This window comes from Laetiporus sulphureus (genome assembly GCF_001632365.1).
Source record: "Laetiporus sulphureus 93-53 unplaced genomic scaffold LAESUscaffold_17, whole genome shotgun sequence".
Taxonomy (NCBI): Eukaryota; Fungi; Basidiomycota; class Agaricomycetes; order Polyporales; family Laetiporaceae; genus Laetiporus; species Laetiporus sulphureus.
This window is the reverse complement of record NW_024468526.1, coordinates 427,801-452,867: the sequence shown is the minus strand read 5'-3', so window position 1 is coordinate 452,867 and position 25,067 is coordinate 427,801. Positions and strand designations below refer to the sequence as shown.

Below are 25,067 nucleotides of genomic sequence, written 5' to 3'. Positions count from 1 at the left end.
TGTATTTCCGAGAGTTGATCACGTGTGCTCAGAAATTTCAATGAAGTAAAGCACAAGGTGCGATTGCTCTGGCCACCCGCGCGTTTGGCAGCTGCGATTGCTGGTTTCCCTATCGTCATCCACCATACCTGGAGACTCGTCGTCCAGCATGTCCTCGGACAAAATCACCCGTATTGCGATTGTCGACGCGAATCGCTGCAAGCCTAAGCGATGTGCACAGGAGTGCAAGAAGGTCAGATCGTATATGCCGTCGGAGATGCTGAAGGATGCTGACCGATACTTTAGTCATGTCCCGTCGTAAAAATGGGTAACGATTCCAGTATATGCTTCATTGAATGCTCGCTGATCTGTCAGTGACGTTCAGGCAAGCTATGTATAGAGGTCAAACCCACCGACAAAATCGCCTTCATCTCCGAGTTTCTTTGCATAGGTTGTGGTATTTGCGTAAAGAAGTACGTGACTCTGCAGCTCTTATATGTTCAACGCTCATCTTCCCCAGATGTCCCTTCGATGCCATTACGATTATCAACCTGCCCACTAACCTCGATTCCGAAGTTACACATCGGTACACCGCAAATGCATTCAAGCTACATCGTCTGCCTACGCCACGACCAGGTCAGGTGCTTGGACTCGTCGGCACTAATGGTATTGGGAAGAGTACTGCATTGAAGATACTCGCGGGCAAGTTGAAGCCGAATCTCGGTCGCTACGACGTCCGTGACGTTTCACGCTCATGTTAGTTTTCTCCTGACGTTTCCGTAGGACCCGCCAGATTGGCAGGAAATATTGAAGTATTTCCGCGGTTCCGAGCTGCAGAACTACTTCACAAAGGTGTTAGAGGACAACCTGAAGGCGCTTATCAAGCCGCAATATGTGGATCACATACCGCGTGCGGTGAAGGGCAAGCTCACCGTGTCCCAGATGTTGGACACGAAGCTGGAACGGAACAATAAGCAGAAGATGTGCGATGACTTGGAACTGAATGAGGTGCTGACCCGCGAGATATCGCAATTGTCTGGCGGAGAGCTTCAGAGGTTCGCGATCGCAATGTCGTGTATCCAGAGGGCAGATGTGTACGTGATCCGTCAGACTGGTTTGCCCGGTTGCATTACCGATCTTGTCTTCAGATACATGTTCGACGAGCCGTCAAGTTATTTGGATATCAAGCAGCGTTTGAAGGCGGCAGAGGTCATCCGCGAGCTTTTGACTCCAGACAACTACGTCATTGCTGTAGAACACGATCTGTCCGTGCTCGATTACCTCTCTGATTTCATCTGCTGCTTATATGGCAAGCCCTCCGTGTATGGCGTGGTTACCATGCCTTATTCCGTTCGTGAGGGTACGTGGAGTATCAATATACGGCTGACTGTCATTAAAAATGGTGTAGGTATCAACATTTTCCTGGACGGTTTCATCCCGACCGAGAATCTGCGATTCCGTGAAGAGTCGCTATCATTCAAGATGGTTGAAACAGCGGAAGAATTGGTCGTCGACAAGACGCGGCAGTACTCCTATCCGTCCATGACAAAGACGCTCGGCGGCTTCAAGCTCACCGTGGAGGGCGGCGGGTTTACAGATTCGGAGATCATCGTCATGCTTGGCGAGAACGGAACGGGCAAGACGACGTTCGTTCGGCTGTTGGCGGGCGATACGCCGGACGAGGAGACGGACAAGCAGACGCTCGAAGTGTCGCTCAAACCGCAGGCGATCTCACCGTCGTTCCCGGGAACCGTGCGCATGCTGCTGCTGAAGCGGATCAAGGCCGCGTTCATGCATCCGCAGTTCAACACGGATGTGGTGAAGCCGATGAACCTGGAACCGATCTTGGACCAGGAAGTAAAAACTCTATCTGGAGGAGAGCTTCAACGTGTTGCTATTGTGCTTTCATTAGGCAAGCCCGCCTCTGTGTACCTGATTGACGAACCTAGCTCGTGCGTTTCAACAGTTCCTTTTGACAGTCCGCGGATGCTGATATCTGCTGTAGCTTCTTGGATTCCGAACAGCGTATCATCGCGAGTAAGGTCATCAAGAGGTACGTCAGCGTGTTAGCGAGTTTCAATTCCGCTGACCCTCCCTTCAGGTTCATACTCCATGCCAAGAAAACGGCATTCGTTATCGAACACGACTTCATCATGGCTACCTACCTGGCCGATCGTGTCATCGTGTTCGGGGGGAAGCCTGCTATTGCAGCAACGGCGACACCGTACGTATCATATTTAATGTATCCTATCATGACGACGCTCATTCCCCATGGTCGTAATGCATAGACCTCAGTCGTTATTGACCGGCATGAATAAGTTCCTGGCGTCGCTCGAGATCACATTCCGGCGAGACCCGACAAACTATCGGCCACGTGTGAACAAGCTGAATAGTGTCAAAGACAGGGAACAGAAGGGTGAGTGTCGTATTCAAAATCAGTCTTCATGAGCATTGACTGATGTCTTTTACAGCGGCCGGAAACTACTTCTTCCTCGAGGAATAAGTTATCCTGCGGGATCTCTGAATAAATGGACTTGGGTCGCCGAGGTGTAAACCAGTCGCTGTAGTCTAGATGGATTGTTGTTTCTCGTGGCAGTCGCAGGGAAGTGCTCGTCGGACTTTCCTGAGGGCCTGGACTCGCGGCTGGAGTTGGGGGCGGAACGCTGAAATGATGTTCGTGGCTGGAAGCAGAAAGCGATGTGAAGGTAGAACGAGGAGTGCAGACTATGGATTGAGGAGTTTGCCCTCACGGGCAATGCGGATGAACCTATTGTGCTCGATGTCCAGCTATTGTTGGAGGAGCAGAATGCCTCGACCTCATGAGGAAACTCAGACTCTTATTTTGGGAAATTAACAGACGACGGCCCCATTCAGAATCCACACAGCCGGCTACGAGATCTAGGACGACCACCCAGGCCAACCGCCCGATACGTTAATGACTCGGGAAGATCATCTCATCAACGAGGCTTTCTTCTGTGGCAGGAAGGCGGACATGTGGGCCGCCACAGTTGGTAGACCGCAGCAAAATATCAATTGCGCAGATGCTCAAAACCACTCAACCTCAAGCGAAGTCGCTGAAGAGTCCGGGCTACTAAGCTTCGCCAATACGATGAGCATGAGGTTTTCGTCGAAGGATGTTGCTTGGGAATCTCTAATCGGAACCCGTTACGGGCGTCAGGACGCGGATGAGGTCCAGCCTAGATGAATCCAATGTCGACCGCAGAAGATCCGTCCACATTTCGGGCTGGCGAATGAGAAGCTCAGCATACACGGATGAATGAATGGGACCCTTCGGATTGTGCTTGGAAGTCCGAAGGCGCATTCAAATGACGAAAATTTCCATGAACAAAGAAATATGTTCCGACCAGTATATGATAGTTCACTGGTCACTACTTTCCGGAGGTGTTAAAGGCATACACTGAAAACCTGACATGTTACAGGCTTCAAGTTAGCCACGCGACGTCCAAGCGAAGGACATCCGACTAGGACCGGTCGTTCAATCGCTACGAGTTGTCGTGATACCCGGATATGTTGAATGCTTGTATCTGGTTAACTTGTCAATCGGTCATCTATGTTTGGTGGACAGTTATCTCTCGTGAATTATCATGATCAGCATCGCGATATGAAGACAGCCACGCTCATCACATTCTCACATAGTCGCAGCGGAAGGAGCACGCGTTCTTGACGCTGAGATTTCGGATTTTGCGAGTGCCACATGATGTGCGGCGTGACATATATGCGGCAAAATCGTTGCCAAATATTGCGAGATCACCAAGAGTCGCTTGAAAGCAAATGACAGTTGGACACAGATGTAGCGCGTACTGCAAATTTTCACCGCGCCAATGCCTGAGTTAGGATCATAAGTATGGTGATTGTGGCAGCGGAGATGGCATAAAAGGGTGTTTCCGGAAGATTCCGTCTGTGAGAGGCTGTTCGAATCGAGTAAGCGACCAAACACGGTGACAAAAGCCAAACAAGCGTGGATGCGCGCCGGTACTTATCCTTACCTCTGTCCACCACCTCCCTTCACTTCAGCGTTTCTCCCTCATCATCGTGAGTATTAGCTTCTCGCTGTACATTGGTATCGTCGTTGACAGTTTCTCCTCGTTGTCGTCGCTCTTCATCGCTGCTTGTGACTTGTCGGGCCCGCGTATCGTTGTGTCGTCGCCCTTGATCCTGCGCGATCTGCACCGATTGTCGTCCACTGCTCTCTGTTGAACAGTCACGACCTCTTTAGCATCTTAGAGCTCTATAACGATGGCCCTCAAGCGCATTAACAAGGTGAGTTTTTGCCGTTCCTGTGCTCCGACGTGGCACAAGGATCTGCGCGTCAAAGAGAAGTGGTGGCGCTAGGCGGTCATCGATGTTAGGCGACGCTGACTGTTATTGTTCAGGAACTGATTGACCTCGGCCGCGATCCACCCTCTTCATGCAGTGCCGGTCCGACAGGCGACAACATGTTCCAATGGCAGGCGACCATTATGGGCCCAGTGAGTTTTGAACGACATCACTATCTGACGACCAACATGGACTTAACAATCCTTGTTTAGGGCGATTCGCCTTACGCGGGTGGCGTCTTCTTCCTTTCTATCACTTTCCCCACCGATTATCCGTTCAAGCCCCCGAAGGTCAGTTTCACGACGAAGATCTACCACCCCAACATCAACGCGAACGGCTCGATTTGTCTCGACATTCTACGTGACCAGTGGAGTCCAGCACTGACAATCTCGAAAGGTGAGTCTCATCATGCATCGAAGTGTTGTCTCTTCATGAAAAGCATCGCTCATGTTCCAATGCAGTGCTGCTCTCGATTTGCTCGATGCTGACAGATCCCAACCCCGATGACCCGCTCGTGCCTGACATCGCACATCTGTACAAGACAGACCGTGCTCGCTACGAGGCGACCGCGCGGGAGTGGACACGGAAGTGAGTGGTGTATTAATGGTCCGGTTGCTCGGCGCTGATCTCACAACTACCCCCTAGGTATGCCATGTAGTAGCATTTGTGTTCATTGACCTGTGGCCCTGATTAACGTGTGGTGTACGATGTCCTTTCTTCAATCGTGTTTCCTCGCATCTGTATAATGATACAATCGGACGAGTCAATACATGAACGTGATGCGGCAATTATAGTGAGGTGTGCACTATGACTGACGTTAATATGGGCTCGCCAGTGTAACAATCGCTTCTACGCTGGGAGTGTTACATGGATCGGACTATGAAGGAATATTAATCCGCCCCATGAATACCGCCTCGTTTTGTGAACTTTAATCTTGGGAGGCCTCAACCTCTGCATCCTCAACGAGTGCGCCTCCACTTGACAGACTGTCCATAGAACCACTTAAGATTCGCTCTCAGTTGATTCAGATTCCTCGCGCAATCCCGCAAGAGCACCGTGTATGCTCGACCCTCTCTCAGTAAGTCGTCTTCAGTCCCGCTCCAGTCTGCCTTGCATGACTTTGACGTGGCTCAGCTTCAGGTGAAGTGTCGTCGTGATGGTTCACCGCGACTTGCCACCAGAAGTCAGTGACTATATCATAGACGAGCGCAGCCTCATCAAGTTTAGAGAGACAATCGGTGTCCGTAGAGAGACAATGACATTTCACGTCCGCTGCCTGTCTATTATCAAACGAATATTATGTTTCCAGGTGCTACGACTTGGCTGAACGTCAACGGTTGACGAACCTCCCAAGACTACCCAACTCAGAAGACCTGACGCTCATAGACTAGACCGCGACAGAGTTTGACCATGAAGCGATCACTTAATCTGGTGCGGTTGCGCAGCTCCTTTCCGAGACTCTTAGCATCTCTGTCTGGATACCGTTTCATGTCGTCACCACCTAGGGGGGGGGGGGGTTACTCTCCGTCACGACTCCTGACCTAGCCGTTATCAAGGCAACGGGCGCAAGGTCCTTCAGCACACTACGGCGAATTTATCGCTTAGCAGACAAGAGGTCCGCGCAGTCTAGCTATTCGGAGACTGGAGGGCGAGCTGACAGACTGAAGATGTCAGACAAGGATGTCCGGAGCCCGCGGAGGCTGAAGGAATTGTCTCTTCTGCCCACGGGACTTTCAAGCGAGGAATGCTCTAGTGGACTTAGCTGCTGCAGATTTGGAAGTGCTGTCGATTCTAATTACAACATCGGGCCTCCCAGACCCGATTCAATAACTTCAGGATCTCTCGCGGAAGCCGAGTTTAACGTCGATTCAAATTCAGTTCGCGGTACCTAAGGTTCTCCACGCGCTTTTCTATCTATCTTGGTTGTCATTCTGTTCAACCACCATGCGTTTCGTCAGATCTAAACAAAATGGACTGCGCGACAAAGGATATTACGCCGAATGTCCAGCGCATGCCAATATGGATCGCATTGCCAAGAGTAGGCAACGGATCAATGACCGCCTCAACAGAGGCTAGCGGAAGAGAGCCCAGGCATAATGGTCTCATCCAAGACAATTCACGACGAGGATCTCGGTGGCTGGGCTGAAAAGACAGAAATTCAGACCCGAGGGTGGTTACCTGCCCTGTGGGAAAGGCGCTGCCAGCTGGGAGTCATCCGTGGTTACTCTCTGAATTCTCCCCGGAAGCTAACTGGAAGAGACGGCCATTGTGTTTCAAAGTGGTGAGAAGTAATCTTCTCCGAGTTCTTTACAGGCAATTTGTTCATGCCATTCAATCTGTCCTAGCAGGGTCATCGTCCAGCAGTACAGTGTCAAACGGAGATCCTGCTAGGGCGGATGCAGCTTTCGCGGTTGCATAAAACGGGAGATTTCATGATGACAATGTATGGGATCTGACAGAATAAGCAACGAAGCGACTGTCAGACCGTCCGAAATGCCTCGCTTGATGCCTCTCATGTGCCCATGAGCTGAGTTGGTTGCGAGGATCCATGGATCGCGCCCTGGGCGCGTCACCATATACAGTAAATCCCGACACGCACGTGAATAACGAATAACGTCACTTGCACTCCAGCCCTGCCTAGCCGGTGGCGGGCGATGATACTTAAGTCCTGGCTCGCCTGAGTGAAAGGAATATTTATCTCTCTTCCTGAACTCACTGCACCACACGTTCACATCGACTGAACGAACGACACTCACAAAATGGCTTGGAGATGCACGGGTGCGACCAATGCTGAGCTCATCAACAACCTGGCGAAACATCATATCATACACTCTGAACGCATCCAGGCGGTGAGTACAGCTCACGCGACATGTTCGCGGAAGAAGCTCACGCGGAGTCGCTTGTCGGTAGGCGATGACAAAGGTCGACCGCGCGCATTACATTAGGAACAAGTGGGAGGCATACGAAGATGCACCTCAGTGAGTCCCCTCCGCCGTCTCAGGCAATCTCTGTATGCTACCCACTACACTTGCAGACCTATCGGTTATGGAGCGACAATCTCCGCACCTCACATGGTCAGTGTCTAGCACCATACGCGAACGCACAGAGCACGCACTCACGCCAACTTTCTCGACATTTCCCTCAGCACGCCCACGCATTACAGAACCTCCAGCCCTACCTCCGTCCAGGGGCACGCGTACTCGACGTCGGCTCTGGCTCAGGCTACCTGTGCGCGGTCATACACCAGCTCGTCACGGACGAGGAGCACAACAAGCTCGGCACCGTAGTTGGCATCGAGCACATCCCAGAGTTGACTGAGTGGTCCATTGAGAATCTGCGCCGCGATGGCCTAGGGAAGGCCATTGACAGCGGACATCTGCAGATGGTTGCCGGAGATGGCAGAAAGGGTGAGTAGTATGACTGTACGCTGTTCCTTGAGCTAGCTTGAAATTTATGCTCTTATCCAGGCTATCCTCCTGTTGGTAAGCACGACAATTCACAGCTGGTCGCACGCATCGATGTTCAATATTATTTCTGAACAGCACCGTACGATGCGATCCATGTCGGCGCAGCTTCTCCGACCATGCCCTACACACTCGTCGCCCAGCTCGCATCCCCCGGGAGAATGTTCATCCCGGTCGGCACTGAAATGCAGCAGATCATTCAGGTACGCTTCACGACGTCCCAGAAGAGCTCATAACGAACAAAACCCATGTGCAGGTTGACAAAGACGAGAACGGCGAAGTGACGGAGAAAGAGCTGTTCGACGTCATGGTAGGCATCCCATCTGTTCCGTCTCTTTGAGCACAGTTGATCGTGCTGACTGTCGTTTTTGATGCAGTATGTCCCGTTGACGGACAAGGATAAGCAGTACTACTAAGCTGCCGGATAGCCGAGGTGTGCATAGTTGTGTGTGAAGTGTAAGATTAGAATTGTAAGCCATGTATCCTATATCAAAGTGGATTGTATCAATATCGCTTGTAGCCCACTATACATATTCGTGTATATCGTTTCTGCAAGGGTGTTTTGAGACTGTCGCGAGTAGTGCCCTCCGCAGTTTTCATGCACCGTCGCAGCCCAACCTAGAGGTCTTTCCAGACTATAACACGATCACCTCACAAGGCCCGACGTAGGCAAGGTGCTGTTCCCCCTAATCCTGGCCAGCTCTGGCATCTGCAGAATGTCAATCCTGAAATACTGCTAATGGTCACCTTTGAACTGGAAGGATTCGTTTGCACGGCTATTTTACAGAGATTATCGTCGTTTTGATAACGCACGTCAGCGTTCCCCGCGTTCGCGTAAGAATCGTCCGAGTCCGCCACTTCACTTGGTTTGAAGCGCCTCCCTGATACGATACTCCCAATACCTGAGCATTGCACGAGTGAGCTCACTCCAGCAGAACGACACGCAATAAAAACGCACTTCTTCCTCATCGTATCATACTCGTCCCCCAATGACTTCCAAATCTGCTCAGGATTTCTCAGCTACATTCACATGGTGCAAGGAAGAACGTCACGCACCTCAACGGCCTTGCCAATCTGCTCCCCGCCTTCCTGTTCGTATATGTCCGCCTGGAACTCGAGAGCGTTCACGGAGGGCAGCTCGGCGCCTTCCGTGGGCGGAGGCACGTCCAAGTCCAGCACGTCATTCGGATCGGGGCGCACTGAGGAGATGTACAGCTTCACGAAGGACGAAAGCGTATTGAACGGCACTTGTGTGCGCTCGAGGACTCCGCGGAGGTAGTTCCACGCGGAGGGGTTGTTCGGCGCGAGTGCGATCTTCTCCTTCGTGAACCTGCCATACAGCAGCAGGACGTTGCGATCAGCGAGATACACGCACGGCACACATAGCTAGCTACTCACGCCAGCTCTCTTCTAAGCACCTCCTCGCGGTCCTCGTCCCCCTGCCGCACGCCGCTATCCCACACGACAAAAAAACGATGATGCCACGCCGAGTTGTTCCTTACATCCTGCTCGAGAAGATCGTCCGTCCAGCCACGCTCGCCCGCCCACAGGCGCTCCTCGTCGTTGAAGTGCGCGAGCACCCATTGGCGGTACGACCACGTATGGTAGTTCTTCGTGTCTGTCTCGAGCGCACGCGCGATGAACGCGAGCTCCGCCGCTGCGGCGTCAACAGAGCGCAGGGCGGTGAGCAGCAGCCGGCGATGGTGCCACACCTGGTACGTCTTGAGGTACTCGATAGCGTACCTGTCCATCAGCCGCAGCTCCTCCTCGAGCGAGGAGTTGAGCGCGAGCAGCGTGCGGTAGCGGTATTGCCTAGGGGCATCCGAGATCAAGCAGAGAAAGATAGGTGGGAGGACTGCGCACCATGCAGAATAGTGGGCAGGATTCATTCGGATGATGTGCTCTGTGAGCTGCAGCACCCTTGAGCTCATTTCTCCCGTCTTGACGATGCCTCGAAAGTAGTCCGTCGCATCTTGGTCTACAATGCGATGCTGCAGACGTCAGAGTGAACACACAGAGGAGCACGCTCAGACGGACATTCTACCGAGTAGTTGATGGGAGCGAGAGGGTCAATGCCCTGATACTGCTGTATGGGGACGACATCTGCCCATTCGGATCGTTCAGAGTAGAGTCTTTCGTCTTCGAAGGCAGCAGACATGGTGAAGGTCGGGAGCTGAGCGATGAGCCTTGCTTGCTGCACCATGCGAGCTTCGTCATGACCCCAGTGCGCGACACAAATACTGGTATATTCAGCAACAAGACAATAACAGCGCGCACTATTTCGAGAAAGAGTATGTAGACAATCGAGTCACAAACCGGACAGCTAAAGTATGATAGTACACAGTGGTCGAGAGTCCAAAATATAATACGCTATCGGGGAAGGTACAATATACGGTGTTAACTACGCAGCAGCTGCAGGGGCGTTGCTAGCAGTGTAATCCTGGACATTATTATCCGTTCAGCATGACCTCGGTTCCGATGAACAATTCCAGCCTACCTCCATCTCAGCATCCAGATCAGCCGCACTCTTGTTAGGCCTGTCGGCCCTACGGCCGCGTCCACCACCGCGTCCACCACGACCGCGCTTGGGACGTCCGCCCGTCCTTGAACGAGAGTATGAGCCTTGGGAACCATTGATTCAAGCCGCAGTGAGATGACTAACCTAGCACCCTCGGCAGGTGCTGCTGCTGCAGGAGCCGGCGCCACACGAGCAGCAAGTGACGCCGCGGGCGCAGGACGAGAGGGGTCAACGACGATCTCAATCTTCATCGGGCGCTCTATTTGCGTCGGGTACGATTGTTGGATGATGGCAAGAGGGGTAACGGTGATGCGAGGAATATCGGCGACAAAGGCAAAGCAGAGGTCTCATTAGTCGGCTGTTCATCGAAGCGAGAGGAATCAAGCAAAAGAGAGGATACGAATTCGGCCTTTGTACGGAAGTCTGGAACGCGTCGTTATCGAGCTCTGCACCTTGACCCGACCTCCTACTAGTTTGCCGACGAAGTTGACGGATGGATGAAACCTTCCGTGAAACCTCTCGCAGCGTAGAATGCGCGCATCAACCAGGTAAGGGGCGAATTGCATGACTACGACCACGGAGTCCGCTTGGGCAGTGGGTTCTGCCCTCAGCTAGGAGGTTGACTGCGTTGACAGCCCAACGGCAGTCCAGTCGCAGGTGGGTACGTCTTCGTTCATGAACCGACTTGTCGCTTGAGACGAACGTGCCTGGCTCAACATTCCCGCTCCTGCTCCTGCAACAGGAAAGGAAAGCCCCACTGGCAAGAAATCCGCGAAGATGACCTTCGCAATGGATCGCACCACAGCAGAGCAAGGTGCATGCACAGCCAAGCTAGAGATGACGTGGGGAAAAGATGTGAGAGTAGCCGATACTAACTTCCATCAATGAGGCGGTTGTTGTATTGCTGGAATGCCTTGGTACCATCACCGCGACGTTGAAAGTGGACAGCAGCGACGCCTTTCGAGCGTCCCTGGCTGTCGTAGTGAAGAGTCACGTCCTTGAGGGGCCCTACGGTCGTATGGAACAATTCCTGGAAATGATCGCATCAGCGCGAAGAACAATGTGCTATGAGCCCGTAGTAACTAACCTTGATTTGAAGCTCGTTGACATCAGGAGGAAGATTGGAAACGATGATCTTGTCGGCTGGCTGTTGCGACGTAGCGGTAGTAGCGGCAGGGGCCTTCGTGCCATTCGCAGTGCCGGTAGCAGCACGCGTGCGAGAAGCAACGGGGCCGTTTCCCAAGACTTGCTGCTTGGCGGATCCACGGCGAGAAGTTGCACGACGGATGCCCTTGGGGCGGGTGGCTATGATCTGCAGATACCACGCAGTGAGAAGGCGAACGGTGGCGTTGGTGAAAAAAAGCACACCAACCTCATCCAAAGTCTTATCCATTGTAATATTCAGGATGCTGAATTGTTCTCGGACGCTGGCAAGGGCGACGACGGTCGGTTGTTGGGGGGAGAGGGGGGCGTGATGGAGGCAGGTAGCAAGGGGGATCAGAACGATGCGCGAGCACTTTATACATTTCGTGCGGAGTTCGAAATAGTTCAGTAACCTTATTAGCGCGTGTGCGAGACCATTCTGTACGGCATCCTGCTGCTTTGCAGAACTCCCTTCGGTTCAACGCGTCGACCCGACAATATTTCAACGTCATGTCCAGAGGCGGAAGAGGCGGCGGGCGTGGTGGAGGACGTGGTTTTGGCGGGAGGGGAGGGTTCGGCGCGAACAACCTCCCTCCAATGGGCCTGACATTCGCAGACATCCAATCGATGTCTAAGGAGGCGACCGCCCTGTACCCTGTGCGTGATGCATATTTCACGCGGTTTACTGTGCCATTGAACTTATATAAAGCCTCTGGAACCCTTGCCATTACTTACCGAGTACTCCGAGGAGGAAAAGCGGATCTGCGAATTGCAGATAGGCTTTGCGACTCGTCTGCGCAGTTCAGCATATTATGTTATTGAGCCTACCAAGTCTACAGGTGAGTAGAGTGCATGACTTGAAATCCACGTTCTTCATCAGCATTCGATGGTGTGATTGCTCCCAAAGATGCCGAGTCTGAGCCATGACGGCGATATCAAACTTTTCTTCAATGCGTTGTCTTTCTTTTTATCCATCGGTTTTAACACCCATGTCCCGGCCTGTGAGAGTCCTGAATGCATGTGCTGATCGGCGGAAAGTGTAGAATTGCCTCGATATTCGGACAAGTATCGCCCCTCTCCAGCGTCACAGCCTACGCTGAAAAGGAAGAATCTTCATCAACCATTCTTCCCTCAAGAGATCTTTGAAGGCTACTTCAACCCTAAGAGACGAAAAATTTGTGAGCGCAATCCCTGAATCTTGGTACCTTTGTCGTAGTGTTCACCCCCGCTTTCCTGCCTAGCTGCGAAGAAGGGTCCGAAGAAACGTATCAACCTGGATGAAATGGCCAAGGATGTCGAAGAACAGGTGAGTCGCGTAATTTTGATCGACGTTCGTCCCTTGTCGACCTTCCTCATATCAATAACAGGAAAAATCCAGTGACGAGCGCTCGGACGTTGGTTCTCAGGCTGAAGAGGAGGACTATGATGTTGATGAGGAGTTCGACAACGATTACGCAGAAAATTATTTTGACAATGGTGAGGGCGACGATTTCGAGGACCTGGGCGGTGGAGGAGGAGGAGACGAAGCAGGCGGTATGTGTTCTATTCCTGCCTGTGCGCAGTATACTCATCGTGCGAGTTTCCTGTAGGTTATGACTACGACTGATGGTGACCACTGTGGAACGTTTGAGATGTGCGACATGCCTGTACTCATAGCAACTATGGAGCGATATGTTATCTTCATTCTATTCTTTCGACGCAGGGTCGCAGTTCAATTGCGATCGAAGGTTGAACGGTGAACGATAATGCTTGTTATCATGTCCGAAACGTTGTCAGGTGTTCACACTGCTTGTGTTAAGGTATCCCATTGGATCTTCCCAGTGCGCCTGCACCTTGCACGCATCGTGGCCATGCAGAATGTGGCCAGATGGTTGGATGAACGGGAGGAGACGGGATGTCGATCGACGTGTCGTTTGCGACGTGTTTGGCATGTGACCGCACGTCGGTTCAAGTTCGAGTCCACATGTCCTGACCTCCGTGCACGTCTTGTCCTCCTCCTCGCGTGCACTGTCTCCCGGTCTCTGGCAAGACCCAGGTTCGACGACGACGAATTCTAACCTGTTCCCATAGACTAGACTGTCTTCATCATGATCGTACTCTTGTTAATATCTGCCCTCCTGCTCTCAGTGCCGGCCACTGTCTCGGCATGCGAGGGCGAATGCATCGTCGGTATCACGAACGCGTTCCTCGGAAACTACACGCCCGTCGTCGAGGCAGTGATGAACGACTTGGTGCGCCATACTCCGCTTGCCGGTTTCACTAACCTCAATCCTCCCTGCAGAACCAACAGATTTGCGCGAACTCTTCCATCCCGCCCAATAACTACCTTTCGCCCATCTACGACGCATATAAGATGCAAGCCTACCACGGGATGGAGAATGCGATCTTCCCTAGCTACTTTCACGGCAAGTGCCAGCAGGACGGCGTGAACCCGCCCGGTTGCCCAAACCCCGACTGCCCTGTCGTTTGTGGCACGCCTGGGTCTATGGTGCACTTCTATTCGCAGCTCCGCTACATCGCGTTCAACCAGACACGCCACCTCCTTGAGACGCTCGTCGCGCCGGGCTCGAACACGTACCAGCAGGTCGAACATGCACTCATGAAAGCCGACCAAGGGCACTCTCGCCGCATGAGCAGGGTGTATGGGCGCGCACTCGCAAAGGCTGCCGCAGAATCTGCTTCCAGGTCTTCTGTCGCCAGCTCTAGGGCTACTCCCATGCATGGATACAAGGCGTATACGACGGCTCCGGTACTGAGCCAAGCTCCTCCTCCTTTACCCTCTAGCGCTGCCTTTGACTCTGACCCGGACTCTGCCAACAACATCTTGGTGCCCATCCCTCTCAGAAAAAGAACGGATTTAACAGCTGTGCTTAGACAAATTCTGGGAGAGATCGACGAGCAACTCCTCGAGGCCTGCGGTGGAGATGCGCAAGACGAGGCCACGAACGGTCTGCCCGACTGTAGCTGGGAGAATGAAATGAAGGAATACATCCTGACGTTCCCGTAGACAGCCTACATGGTCTGCACAGTCGTTACGTATCGATGATTTGTACTGGTACTGTATTGTTGTACTCACTTCGCGAACTCTTGCATACCGTCCGATACACAGCTACAACGCGTTCACTCTCGGGAGCGGTCTGCCGAAAGTGAACGTTGCTCGATGCACACCATCGTCACAATATAGTAATGCTGCAGATTCTTCATCCAACCGCTCGTCATACATAAAGCCTAAGTACCATATAGCATGTTATCACTCGGGGCACAACATCAAACTGATCCACGGCTCCATGACGCTGTCACCAATCCTGTCTCCACACCCAACCACCAAGGAACCGAACCTATAGCAGCCACGCGAACACCCTTCCGCGCACATAATCCACGAGCTTAATGAAATAGACAGTTACCCTCCCACTACTGGTAACTGAAGTGTTGGGCCATTAGCGATGGGAATGCGACGTCGAATACGTTAGGCCAGGCTGAGCAACCGATACGGAGTATATGAGGTGGCGAAGCAGTAACATTTTGCGCGTGAGGGTGGCTAACGATACAGATTGGTGTGACCGACAGACAACAGCCAATGGTGTGGCCAAGCAGAGCGAGGGCGATGAAGGCGAGGGCAAGAAATAGATCGAGGAAGGTGAACTGGACGGGGGGGGGGAACCGAGCGAGATCGACAACAGATATTTCTAGGGCCGTGAAGGGGATAGGAAAACAGGAATAAAGAGTGTGAAGCATTGATCCGCCGGAAACTCGAGGAGATCGTATATACAGGAGCGCCGACCGAATGGAGAGCAGACGCGATGCGGAGCAGGTGGATGGAATGGGAGTAGTGTTGGGTACGCATATACGTGCGTATGATATAGACAATCAGCTGTAAATTGAAGCGACATCGACTTTAGCATCCGTCTAATAGCCAGGATTAGGATACTCACAAGCCATGCCAACAATGTACACCATCACGAAGCCCACAATAACCGATATGGACGAGAAGAAGGGGAAGAAAGAGACAGAAAGAGACGCAAGAAGAAAATATAGGCGAAATAGAGTAAATTGATGACCAGACATCGTCGAGGCGAGCCACGACGACGAGGAGTCGACTGTAACTACTACACATAAAGAAACGTCGACGACGATCATGCGATATTGATACACCTGATGCAGCCCGCCGAAGGATGAGAACGGTAAAGAAAAGGTAGGAAGCGGAGTAAGTCCTCCGCGGGCCAATATGTCCTCAAACGCCGAGAAAGAGGAACTGGCGCCGAAGAAGCTACAGTAAACCCAGACACGATGAGAGACGAAATATAAGCCAGAAGAATGGCTACGAGCAGAGTCCCAAATTCCAAGACACAAGCCAGCCAAGAACGGGAGGACAGATAGCTCCTCGACGCCGATCCGCCGAGGAGGATAAATTATGACGGCCGCCTTCTGGCAACCCGTTCAGTTTGTCTGGTGTTTTTCTTGCGTGTTCATTAATATTTGCAATCTATGAAATCTCCTAGTGGTACAACGCAGCGCCTGCATAATCGTCAGGCTCCACGTGAGCAAGGGGATGCGATGCGGGGATGCTGTGTTGCGAGAGCATGCGCGTGTGAGCTGGGTTGATACTGACACAATTGAGATGCGAGGTGAAACCGAGGTGGTGAAATTATGGAGACAGTGGAAGGAAGAAGACAGAGTACGAGACAGCGCAACGACAGTCGACGCGCAATCGTGCCACTGCCATAGACAGTCTCGTGCCGTCGGATAGGGGTATGAATGCCAGCACCGACAGCTGACCCAGCTAAGGGCGGGATATCTAGATGAATATTGTACCCTTTTGTACCCTTGAAGCGTGTTGTCCTGAACGAGTAACCTTGACCGGGAGAAACCGAGTGTAAAAGTCGATGAATATCATGCCAAGTGTGCAGCCCAGAAGAATCGAATGCTCAAAGACCGCCGAACCCGGAGAAATGCAAAGTGAGACCGAATGCCGAGATGATAATGATATCTGAAGGGGATGCTGATGTACACGTCCGGAGCTTGAAGACGGCAACGGATATGGCGACGGATTGTATGAATGTGGGGGTAATGCGGCATTAGGTAGTCGACGATAAAAGTCGGGTCAGCGAAGAGTGGAGTGTCGCTGCAGCGATAAATGAGAGCATCTAAAGGGACCCGATAGATCCAGGCTGACCAACCAGGGAGGTTAGCGAACCATCCATCTATAGAAATGCTACAAGAGGACTTGCCTATACACTTGACGAATTCTGCGATGTCTACAAATACAATCAGAAAGATGGCGGCGGGAGCTCATCGGGACTTGGCGAGCTTTGGAATACCGAACCTGCGAAGAAGCCTGGCTGTGGGGCCGAAGACGCACGTACGTCATCCGGGGCCGGTGCTCGCACAGGCCGCATCTCTACCACGAGCTTATGTCGAGGCACTGCCAACGACACCGACGAGAAAACATCCGACGACGAAGACGACTCGTCGTCCGTCGACATCAAGAAAACACCGTCACTGGGGGCCCGTTGATGGTGGCGACGGCGATGAGCGGGCGTCGGAGAGGACGTGGGGCTCGGGGCAAACGACAACTCGAATGTCGACGATAGAGGAGCCGTACGCGGCGCGTCATCAAAGAGATGAGCGTGTTGCCACGGCTTGCGATTCTTCTTCGTCGGCACAGTGGCAGCCTCCCTGAGAGGAGTGGATGGCGGAGACTCGTCGCTCTCGTCGGTGAGATCACTCGAATCGTCACAGATCGGGAACACATCCCAATCTGCAGCAACAGGAATACGATGAACCTTAGAACGACGCGGAGGAGTGATAGGTGCACTGGCAGACACGGCAACGTCGGCGACACCACCCACAAGCTCGGCAACCCTGTCTTTGCGCTGCTGGCAAGTCTTGTGCAAGGCCGGAGTGCTTGAAGCACGGGTAGTCTGACGACGACGAGCGAGTTTACCAGCAGGCTGGGAAAGGGGTGGAGGAGGGCGGTAAGAATAGCCCTTCGAGCCGGCTTTGGCTGGCTCTGCTGAGGCGTTGTCGCTGTGTGACAAATGATCTACAACAAAAGGATCGGCAAACTCCGATGCTGAAGTGTTTGCACTTGGATGAGACGACTTCATCGAGCGTTGGGAAGACACCTCTGCCCGCGAGGGTATCCTAGTAGATGGGGGAGGTGATGATTGATGTAAAGGTCGCCGCGCAAGGGCTTGCGCGGATGAGGAAGCACTCCTGGATGCATCGACGGACATGGTTTGCAAGGCCAAATATAGATAGAAACGAGATGTACCAACCTTTGCTGAGCCTTGTCTTTGGCAGCTTTGCTCGTCTGCCGGCCTCTGGAAGACTTCTCGAGTGTCCTAACCACAGCAGGCTCCAATCTGGCCTTCTCACTGTCCACTTTGGGCCTTCCACCTGATGATTTCTTAGTGTCGTCGGACGCCTGCGCTCGCGCCAGTTGAGGCGACCTCTGCTGAGGTTTACCTCTGGGCGATGCGCGCTGCGACCGCTGGTGCTGGCAAGCGGTCTGTGGTCGGGGAGCAGGCTGGGCAGGCTTTGAGAAGGATAGGAGGCCCGGCGTGTGCGTGGGCCGTACGATGACGGGCGCTGAAGGGTGTCGGCTGTGGTTGGGGTGGAACATTGGCGCAGCGAATGTTTGTAGTGGCGGCTTCTGGACGGCGAGCATGGTGGAGAGGAGGGGAGAATGTTGGCGGGAGGGAGGAGGGCGACGTGCGCGACGACGACGGTATTGGATGAAAAACGAGGCAGGACGGAAGATAGGAGAGGGCTGTCCCCGGAGTTAGCTGCTCTTGTAATCAACCCTAGATTGAAGCGGAGACTGAAACATCCCGTACTGCGCCCGGCAATCCAAGTGCCGAGACTGATCCGAGCCAGCCGTCAGCCGCTGCCGAGTGGCTGAGTAGCTCCAGCCGTTCGCTTTCCGAAGCCCTTGCACACACGTTTTTGTCCGGTCAAACCAAGGCTCGAGCCTGTTCTTTGATCTGTCCGCTATTCTGAACGTCTTTTGCCACCTGAGGATGCCCCGAGACTGATGGCGTGATAGTCATTCAGTCCAGCACGCACTCACCCTGGATCTTCGACATCCATCTTTGCATGCTGTTTCCATTCTGTTGCCGCCCATCCCGAGCATGTTTACTCTCAGATGGCATTCGATCTCCTTCATTAAAATACGTCGCCGCAGCACTGCTCGGAACATTGCTTTACATGGAAACAATGACTTGGGATTCCGGGTGGCATCTATGCTACTCTAGTCCGCAATGGCGAATTACTCTCTTCTTTGTCCGGCCATCGCTTTCCAACCGCTACTCCCAGCTAAAAACACATTACCCTCTTATGTCGGCGATGAGTGGCCACAGCGAGCCAGTGATCGCTGTCATAGCCACAAGCGCTTGTTAAGTGTGGGCGTCGCAGTCGGATGCCCAATGGATATAGCTCAGGTGCATTTTGACTGATGCTCCTTCCAAAAAAACATTATTCAAAGGTGAGCTTTGGTGCCAAGGATGACAACTGCCAGCATGATCATCGCGTTGCCATCAGAAACGGTAAGTACTAGTAAGTACTAGGATCCTGGGCTATAAGCATACCACAATTTGGGCGCTGCAAAACGAGCGCAAAAGCCATCAGCAAACAGTACTTCAGCTAGCGGAATGGTCAATTCACGGTTCCGTGCGATGTGATGAGTGGTTATCTTACATATTTGCCCACTTAAGCTGATGTTCTCTTAGATGGCTAGTCGCTCTCTTTTCACTTGATCCGGGGAGAGAGAGCTGTGCCCATGCACTACTGCCCCCAGACCTCACTGCATCTTCCTGCGGACCATTGCAGTCCGCGGTATCTGTTGCCTCCATTCAAAACATTGATCACAGTCCGTCATTCGCTGGGACGGGATTCAGACATTTCGCGATTGCCATTGGCATCGCCCCTCCTCGTAGCTGGATAGACAACGAATTTCCCCTCCTGTGAAACGATTTATGTATGGAGTCCACCCAGGCCCGGATACCAAAGAATGACGTTATCCGAGCGCGCTGTCAGATGCATATCCCTGCGTGCGTGTCATGTCCTCATATGACCTGTGACCGCGCGCTCTCGAAATTCGCCGACTTGATCGAACCACGATGGCGATGCCTTGCGCTCCCATCGACCATGAACAACGTCAAACAGCGACCGTGCTCTGTCAGACATGCCAATGACCATATCACCCCCATGTTCCGGAGGAACACCCAAGGATTGGATTGTTTTTCTTCCCAAGTGTGAACCCGAGTCGCCGACGGACCCTGATGAGCTCAGCCCTGGATGTTCCCGGCCTCTATACCCTGGGGACCAGAAGACCGCTAGGCGGCTTCCTCATCTCCAACTTATCAGCCCTGAATGCTTCACATTCGCACGACGCTGACGCGCACAAGCCACACGCATCAAACCATCTCCAGCAGTCTACAGAGCTGGATCCCACCCATGGCAAAGGGCGAGTACAATTGAATGATGCATCCCGACAACAGCACACAGCAAAACGTGCACCGCCCAGGTACCCGAGATATGCCAGCCGTTCGGACTTCGGAAGATGGTGTCGGACTTTTAAATCAGAGTTCCGCTCCGGCGACGGACCACGAACACCGAGCAAAATAGGCAGTTGCCGTCCCGCGTTAGCTCGTCCGGGGGTGGCCAAATTGCAATTTAGCTTCATTAGACCGGCCGTGTGCCCTCTTCGTCATTCCGTCCCTGCCCGGCAGTTTCCTCAGGCGCGGTCTCGCCCAGCAGCGTGACCGCCGGGATGATACGCATGTGAACGGCCCCTGGCGCAAAGAGATAGCGGAGTGGTGCAGAGCATCGCAGGCATCAGAAGACTTCATATTGCATGTATGTACGTGAGAGCGCGGGTGAACATTACACTAGGATGGACAGCGAGGCAACACGGGAGGAAGGGTCCAGGCAGACAACGAAGCAATGCATGATCGTCGTCCTCCCGAGAACGCGCCCGGAGAACCGTATAGGCGAGTATGCGAACGTATTATTGATACGCACGAGGAGCTAACGGTGTTCTAGACCTTAGGCCAGGAGCATTTTCCTTGGATCCTCCAGGTAATCGCGTATTTTCACTGTACAACGCGATTATTGCGTGGCATACGAAAGGCGACCGATGGACATAATAAGACAACACCCAGTCAGCATACAGGCAAGCGCAATGCAGAGCAAAGTGGACGCACCAAGGAAAGTGACGGCTTCCCGACCGTCGAGCAGCCGGTGGTCGTATGTCAGCGCAACGACCATGATCGGGCGGATGACGATCTGTCCATCCACGACCACAGGGCGCTCCTTGATCGTGTGCATGCCTGAAAGGGAAGTCGGTCAGAAGTGCCACAGCGGACGACGAAGCCGAGGTCGACAGTCGCCCGAAGGATCGATCGGACTCAAATCAAAGGGCCACTCACCAAGAACCGCGGCCTGAGGCACATTGATTATAGGAGTTCCAAAGAGCGAGCCGAAGACACCGCCATTAGAGCTGTGCGCAAGTCAGTTATGAAACGCAACATGGACTCGTGCAAGTGCATACATGGTGAAGGTACCGCCTGCCATGTCCTCGAGCGTAAGCTTCCCGTCCCTAGCCTAAACAATTTGTCAGCCTTTTAATTATGATACAAGAGGTATATCGACGCACCTTTCTGCCCAGCGCAGCAATCTCCCTCTCAATCTCGACGAAGCTCATGCTCTCCGCGTTCCGGACCACAGGCGTGACGAGACCCTTCGGGGTGGCGACAGCAACGCTCAGATCGACGTAATCACGGTACACAATCTCATCGCCCTCGATAGACGCGTTTGCCGCAGGAATCTCCTTGAGCACGAGGCAGCAAGCGCGTGAGAATGCGCTCATGAAGCCGAACTTGACATCGTGCGTCTTCATAACATCCTCCTTGTACTTCTTGCGCATCTCCACTAAACTGTGCATGTCGATTTCGTTGAACGTTGTCAATGATGCTGCGGTATTCTGCGACTCCTTCAGGCGCTCCGCAATACGCAGACGCATCCGGTTCATCTTCACTCGCGTCTCTGTGCGTGCGCCGGCGACGCGAGGCGGTGGCGGCGGCACCTCCTTCTTCTCCTTCGGTGGCGCAGGCGCAGGCGCAGGTTTCACAGGTTCCTTCTTCGCTTCGCCAGCCTGCACACCCGCCGTCTCCTTCTTTTGCACCTCAGCCTCTGGTTTTGGCGGAGGGGGAGCGACCTTCTCCACCGGCTGTTCCTTGGGCTCCGCCTCAGCCTTTGTGGGCTCTGGGGGCGCAGCCTCCTCCTTCGTCTGGCTGACCTCGCCGGGCTCGAATTTGAAGAGGTCCTGTCCCACGCTGACAGTGTCCTCCTCTTTCGCTAACAGCTCCGTGATCGTACCCGCCGCGGGCGCGTTCACGGACACGTCAATCTACGTGGCCATGACGCGTGCATCAGTACTTCGTGAATTGGTCCCGGGGGTGAAATGTGAAAGCAAAGCACATGTAATATGTCCGATCTATGGAAATAAGCAAATGCGCCTGTCTCGACGCACACGCATGGCCTGCATGATTGAAGCCGGTGAAGTGTGTTTTGTTTCCAAGCAACCACGAGCAAGAGTGCGTCGTGGTTTGCAGGAGGGACGCTGGCAGGATACACTAGTCCCCGTCTGGCAAGCACAGACTATCGGATCTTCACGTTCGGACGGGCGACATGCACGAGCGCGACGCGTTCACGAGTGATGAGACAGCACAACATACCTTGTCGGTTTCGATGGTCGCGACCTCCTCATCCTGCTGCACGCTCTCACCAGGTTTCTTGAGCCAGGATTTCAGCGTGCCCTCCGAAATAGACTCTGCCATCTGAGGGACCTTCACCGTCTCGGCTGCGGAACGCGACAGCAAATGTCAGCAACCGACAAAACGCACAACGCGCGTCGCGCACACACCCTTCAACAGGTTCGTCGAGTGGAACTGCGCCCGTTTCGAGTACGATGCTGCGACTTTCCTGCATGTCGTACGGTCAGTTCCTGAGAACATCCAAAATCCACACACGCACGTACCATCCTCTTGCAATGACTGCAGCATCGGCACGGAGAGCCCGCCCGCGCGCAACAGCTATTATCTGTCTTGAGAGCATACTGTCGAGGTAGTGATGAGTGCCAGCGACGAGTAGGACGCCAGCAAGAGGGCAGAGACGGCGCAGATTGGAGGGACGGACTCGCGACGGCCGCGATGATGTAGCGGCCGTGGCCCGTGGGAAGTGCGATCTGCGAGGCGCCGAACAAATCCGACGGCAAACCGTCTTATAGCAATTGGTCACTCATTCAATCGTTTCTCTCTTCTGCATAACGCAGCAGGTGAATATCGGATGCAACTGCAGTAGCCACATTTTGGACGGCAGGCCGTCCTATCCTGGCCGCTAGCTGGTGGACTTCGCGAAGGGTCGGACTAGTGACAAGAGTCAGGCTCCTCCTCAATGCCATTGTGAATGATGAACGTTAAACTCTGATTCGCTGAGACAATGGAGGCAACAACTGCACACGCAAATAATATTGCAGGAGGGAGACAATACAGCAGCGAAGGAGGCAAGATGTATGAATGGGATAATGTGCACAGCAAGCTGGCTGGCTACCTCTGGTCGTCCCCGAAGTACTCTTCGACCAACGCTTTTTTCCGCAGACCCAGCAGATATGCCTCCATCTCCTGTCTTGTAGGCAGCTTCGGTGGTAATAAGTTCTCCGGTGATAGGAAGGGTATGAATGCCGCCGTCGTATTGGCATATGCGATTGCTGCATCTGGCGGCAAAACAGCACCGTTCGCAAAACCTTGTGGTGTAACTTCTGTTCGCTGCTTCTTACCCTGATCTTCTGCCGTGCTACCGTCTTCAGACATTTCTATATCCTCCTCTGGAGCTTTGCGTTTCGTCTCAGACGTGGGTGGTTGCGATTGGTCTGTCACGGTGACGGCCGTTGTAGTCCTCGTCGGCCGGGGTATCTTGGGTATCGGCTCGTCGGTAGGGAGGCCGAGCGCTGACCGCAAATGCGAATATGCATCTTCCCACTCTGTGAAAGACGTGTCAATATATGATAGGAGAGTTGCGAAGATTATGACGCGCCTTCCTCCTCCGCGCTTTTCTCAAACTGCAACACTGTCGGATCTTGTTCGTCTTGGTCACCGAAGTATGCAGGCCCTTGATTGGTGAACTTCTTGTAGTAGCTTTGCGTTTGGGTCTCTTCGTCTTCTTCCTTCTTTTTGCTTTGGAACAATTCCTTGACTCCTGGCAATTCCTTCGCACGACCGAAGTACCTGAGATGTCAATGTGTCAGCACAGCACGATGAGATGATGAGAATGGGACGCACTTGTAGCCTTTCGTTCCAGGAACCTCTTTCCCATCTTGATCCAACATGGCGACATTCCGCCTGTAATTGGCTCCACCTAAAGCTACGATTTGGTTCTCCCAGTGTCTCTTTTCTCTCATCAACTTGTTAATCTCATCATTCAGATCCCTGACTTCGTAGTCCGTGAGTCCAGCTGAAGGCAGAGTGTCAGTGGCCAGCCGAAAGGATGCTGACATATGAACACACCATCTTGAATCTTGGACACCTTGCGACTGATCTCGCGCAGGATCTCTCCTCTCCACCGCTCGCAGTCACGCAGGCTCTTGCAAGTACTGGCCATCCGTGGCCTGCGATCACTTCTGGTGCCCAGTCCCAGCTCCGCCGCTTGGGCTTCGCGGAAGCGGTAGAGCATGGATTGCGCTTTCTCCTCATTACGAGCCTGCAGAACATATCAGCAAAAGGCCAGTCCAAGAAGAAACAAGCGCACCATTTTTAGAACCTTAGAGTGCCAACGTCCGTTAATAAATCCTAGGTAGCGCAAGGGATGTCGATGAAGTGATGACTGATGGAAGGTAAGTCCTCGTCGTTCGAGGCGACGCCCAAGTCTACCGCGCGAACGCGCCTCATCACGTGATGTGAATGAGTGATCGGAATCGGAATCTGAGATTAACCGATATTCAACGTTCAAATTGAATGATGCGGGTACTTGTACCTCTTCAATCTGCACAGACTGCATCCGCTGCGGCTGCTGTGAGTCATAAATAGCTATTCTAGACTGATGCACATGACATGATAGTCTTGTAGAAATGGACTTTGCGGCTATGAGTTCTCTCTACCTTTGACTTGACAACATGAAGATCTGTGTTACAGAAACTATTCCTTTCAGTAGGCTCCGTCAGAGCAGCATTTTTATTCTGCTTATGTCTCCAACTGGGGCTCTGGAATGTCGATTGCGATTTCCGGCGTCGAAGAGGCTTCTACTCAATGAGGGAATGATCACCGAAAAACGCAGAAGAAGTTACTGTAAAGCTCGCACAATACGCCAAATCTGATGAAGATATCGTATTTACCTACAGGTTCAGCGCACAGCTCTTTCATATCACTGTCCGCAATGAATGCTGTGTTTCACAAAATTTGGGGTCTTCTTTGGCTTTGGGTAAGCGGATCCAATCACATGAGTACGTTTATGCTCATTCGCACCGCAATCATTTTGGACCTCACCTGTCTCAGCAGCATGCATAAGGAGTATCGCGCGGGAAGGTCGATGTCCAACCCCACGAATGAAAGCCACATACTCGGAATAGA

The 25,067-nt window shown here is 53.0% G+C and overlaps 11 protein-coding genes across 11 annotated transcripts; 5 read left to right on the top strand and 6 right to left on the bottom strand.

The window, feature by feature from the left end:
• The first annotated feature begins 68 nt into the window (after positions 1 to 68).
• Positions 69 to 2,698, top strand: LAESUDRAFT_132619 (P-loop containing nucleoside triphosphate hydrolase protein). Its single transcript, XM_040901290.1, has 11 exons — positions 69 to 232; positions 286 to 307; positions 365 to 456; positions 556 to 713; positions 763 to 1,073; positions 1,128 to 1,339; positions 1,388 to 1,931; positions 1,985 to 2,032; positions 2,081 to 2,203; positions 2,268 to 2,395; positions 2,451 to 2,698. The coding sequence occupies exons 1-11, from the start codon at positions 211 to 213 to the stop codon at positions 2,480 to 2,482; spliced, it is 1,692 nt and encodes a 563-aa protein (XP_040764837.1). The 5' UTR covers positions 69 to 210; the 3' UTR covers positions 2,483 to 2,698.
• Positions 2,699 to 4,201: 1,503 nt separating this feature from the next.
• On the top strand, positions 4,202 to 5,103 carry LAESUDRAFT_725461 (ubiquitin-conjugating enzyme E2). The gene is made up of 5 exons (XM_040908825.1): positions 4,202 to 4,260; positions 4,374 to 4,469; positions 4,530 to 4,713; positions 4,779 to 4,905; positions 4,963 to 5,103. Exons 1-5 carry the CDS (start codon positions 4,237 to 4,239, stop codon positions 4,973 to 4,975), a joined length of 444 nt encoding a protein of 147 aa, XP_040764836.1. The 5' UTR covers positions 4,202 to 4,236; the 3' UTR covers positions 4,976 to 5,103.
• Positions 5,104 to 6,953: 1,850 nt separating this feature from the next.
• LAESUDRAFT_132410 (Pcmt1-prov protein) lies at positions 6,954 to 8,315 on the top strand. Its single transcript, XM_040901289.1, has 8 exons — positions 6,954 to 7,166; positions 7,228 to 7,295; positions 7,352 to 7,391; positions 7,463 to 7,724; positions 7,785 to 7,799; positions 7,860 to 7,984; positions 8,038 to 8,091; positions 8,159 to 8,315. Exons 1-8 carry the CDS (start codon positions 7,077 to 7,079, stop codon positions 8,195 to 8,197), a joined length of 693 nt encoding a protein of 230 aa, XP_040764835.1. The 5' UTR covers positions 6,954 to 7,076; the 3' UTR covers positions 8,198 to 8,315.
• A 325-nt stretch (positions 8,316 to 8,640) lies between these two features.
• On the bottom strand, positions 8,641 to 9,939 carry LAESUDRAFT_652060 (protein prenylyltransferase; the record flags this gene model as incomplete). Its single annotated transcript, XM_040904331.1, has 6 exons — positions 8,641 to 8,683; positions 8,740 to 8,783; positions 8,838 to 9,111; positions 9,180 to 9,593; positions 9,645 to 9,759; positions 9,819 to 9,939. The coding sequence occupies 6 exons, from the start codon at positions 9,937 to 9,939 to the stop codon at positions 8,641 to 8,643; spliced, it is 1,011 nt and encodes a 336-aa protein (XP_040764834.1).
• Positions 9,940 to 10,182: 243 nt separating this feature from the next.
• Positions 10,183 to 10,550, bottom strand: LAESUDRAFT_758895 (uncharacterized protein; the record flags this gene model as incomplete). The annotated part of the gene is made up of 3 exons (XM_040912512.1): positions 10,183 to 10,221; positions 10,279 to 10,384; positions 10,444 to 10,550. 3 exons carry the CDS (start codon positions 10,548 to 10,550, stop codon positions 10,183 to 10,185), a joined length of 252 nt encoding a protein of 83 aa, XP_040764833.1.
• A 620-nt stretch (positions 10,551 to 11,170) lies between these two features.
• On the bottom strand, positions 11,171 to 11,692 carry LAESUDRAFT_652224 (uncharacterized protein; the record flags this gene model as incomplete). The annotated part of the gene is made up of 2 exons (XM_040904346.1): positions 11,171 to 11,329; positions 11,387 to 11,692. 2 exons carry the CDS (start codon positions 11,690 to 11,692, stop codon positions 11,171 to 11,173), a joined length of 465 nt encoding a protein of 154 aa, XP_040764832.1.
• A 206-nt stretch (positions 11,693 to 11,898) lies between these two features.
• On the top strand, positions 11,899 to 13,131 carry LAESUDRAFT_725457 (uncharacterized protein). The gene is made up of 6 exons (XM_040908824.1): positions 11,899 to 12,099; positions 12,152 to 12,281; positions 12,486 to 12,620; positions 12,684 to 12,748; positions 12,810 to 12,975; positions 13,032 to 13,131. The coding sequence occupies exons 1-6, from the start codon at positions 11,953 to 11,955 to the stop codon at positions 13,046 to 13,048; spliced, it is 660 nt and encodes a 219-aa protein (XP_040764831.1). The 5' UTR covers positions 11,899 to 11,952; the 3' UTR covers positions 13,049 to 13,131.
• A 398-nt stretch (positions 13,132 to 13,529) lies between these two features.
• On the top strand, positions 13,530 to 14,449 carry LAESUDRAFT_699481 (uncharacterized protein; the record flags this gene model as incomplete). The annotated part of the gene is made up of 2 exons (XM_040906385.1): positions 13,530 to 13,673; positions 13,724 to 14,449. The coding sequence occupies 2 exons, from the start codon at positions 13,530 to 13,532 to the stop codon at positions 14,447 to 14,449; spliced, it is 870 nt and encodes a 289-aa protein (XP_040764830.1).
• A 2,076-nt stretch (positions 14,450 to 16,525) lies between these two features.
• LAESUDRAFT_132327 (uncharacterized protein) lies at positions 16,526 to 18,225 on the bottom strand. Its single transcript, XM_040901288.1, has 3 exons — positions 17,721 to 18,225; positions 16,671 to 17,658; positions 16,526 to 16,610 (listed from the first exon to the last, which is right to left on the bottom strand). Exons 1-2 carry the CDS (start codon positions 18,110 to 18,112, stop codon positions 16,710 to 16,712), a joined length of 1,341 nt encoding a protein of 446 aa, XP_040764829.1. The 5' UTR covers positions 18,113 to 18,225; the 3' UTR covers positions 16,526 to 16,610; positions 16,671 to 16,709.
• Positions 18,226 to 20,270: 2,045 nt separating this feature from the next.
• On the bottom strand, positions 20,271 to 22,299 carry LAESUDRAFT_725452 (dihydrolipoamide succinyltransferase). The gene is made up of 6 exons (XM_040908823.1): positions 22,182 to 22,299; positions 21,101 to 21,853; positions 20,996 to 21,048; positions 20,874 to 20,944; positions 20,649 to 20,774; positions 20,271 to 20,540 (listed from the first exon to the last, which is right to left on the bottom strand). The coding sequence occupies exons 1-6, from the start codon at positions 22,281 to 22,283 to the stop codon at positions 20,491 to 20,493; spliced, it is 1,155 nt and encodes a 384-aa protein (XP_040764828.1). The 5' UTR covers positions 22,284 to 22,299; the 3' UTR covers positions 20,271 to 20,490.
• Positions 22,300 to 22,934: 635 nt separating this feature from the next.
• On the bottom strand, positions 22,935 to 24,333 carry LAESUDRAFT_725451 (pre-mRNA-splicing factor ISY1). Its single transcript, XM_040908822.1, has 5 exons — positions 24,250 to 24,333; positions 24,009 to 24,201; positions 23,784 to 23,955; positions 23,539 to 23,729; positions 22,935 to 23,485 (listed from the first exon to the last, which is right to left on the bottom strand). The coding sequence occupies exons 1-5, from the start codon at positions 24,250 to 24,252 to the stop codon at positions 23,052 to 23,054; spliced, it is 993 nt and encodes a 330-aa protein (XP_040764827.1). The 5' UTR covers positions 24,253 to 24,333; the 3' UTR covers positions 22,935 to 23,051.
• Between the last annotated feature and the right edge of the window lie 734 nt (positions 24,334 to 25,067).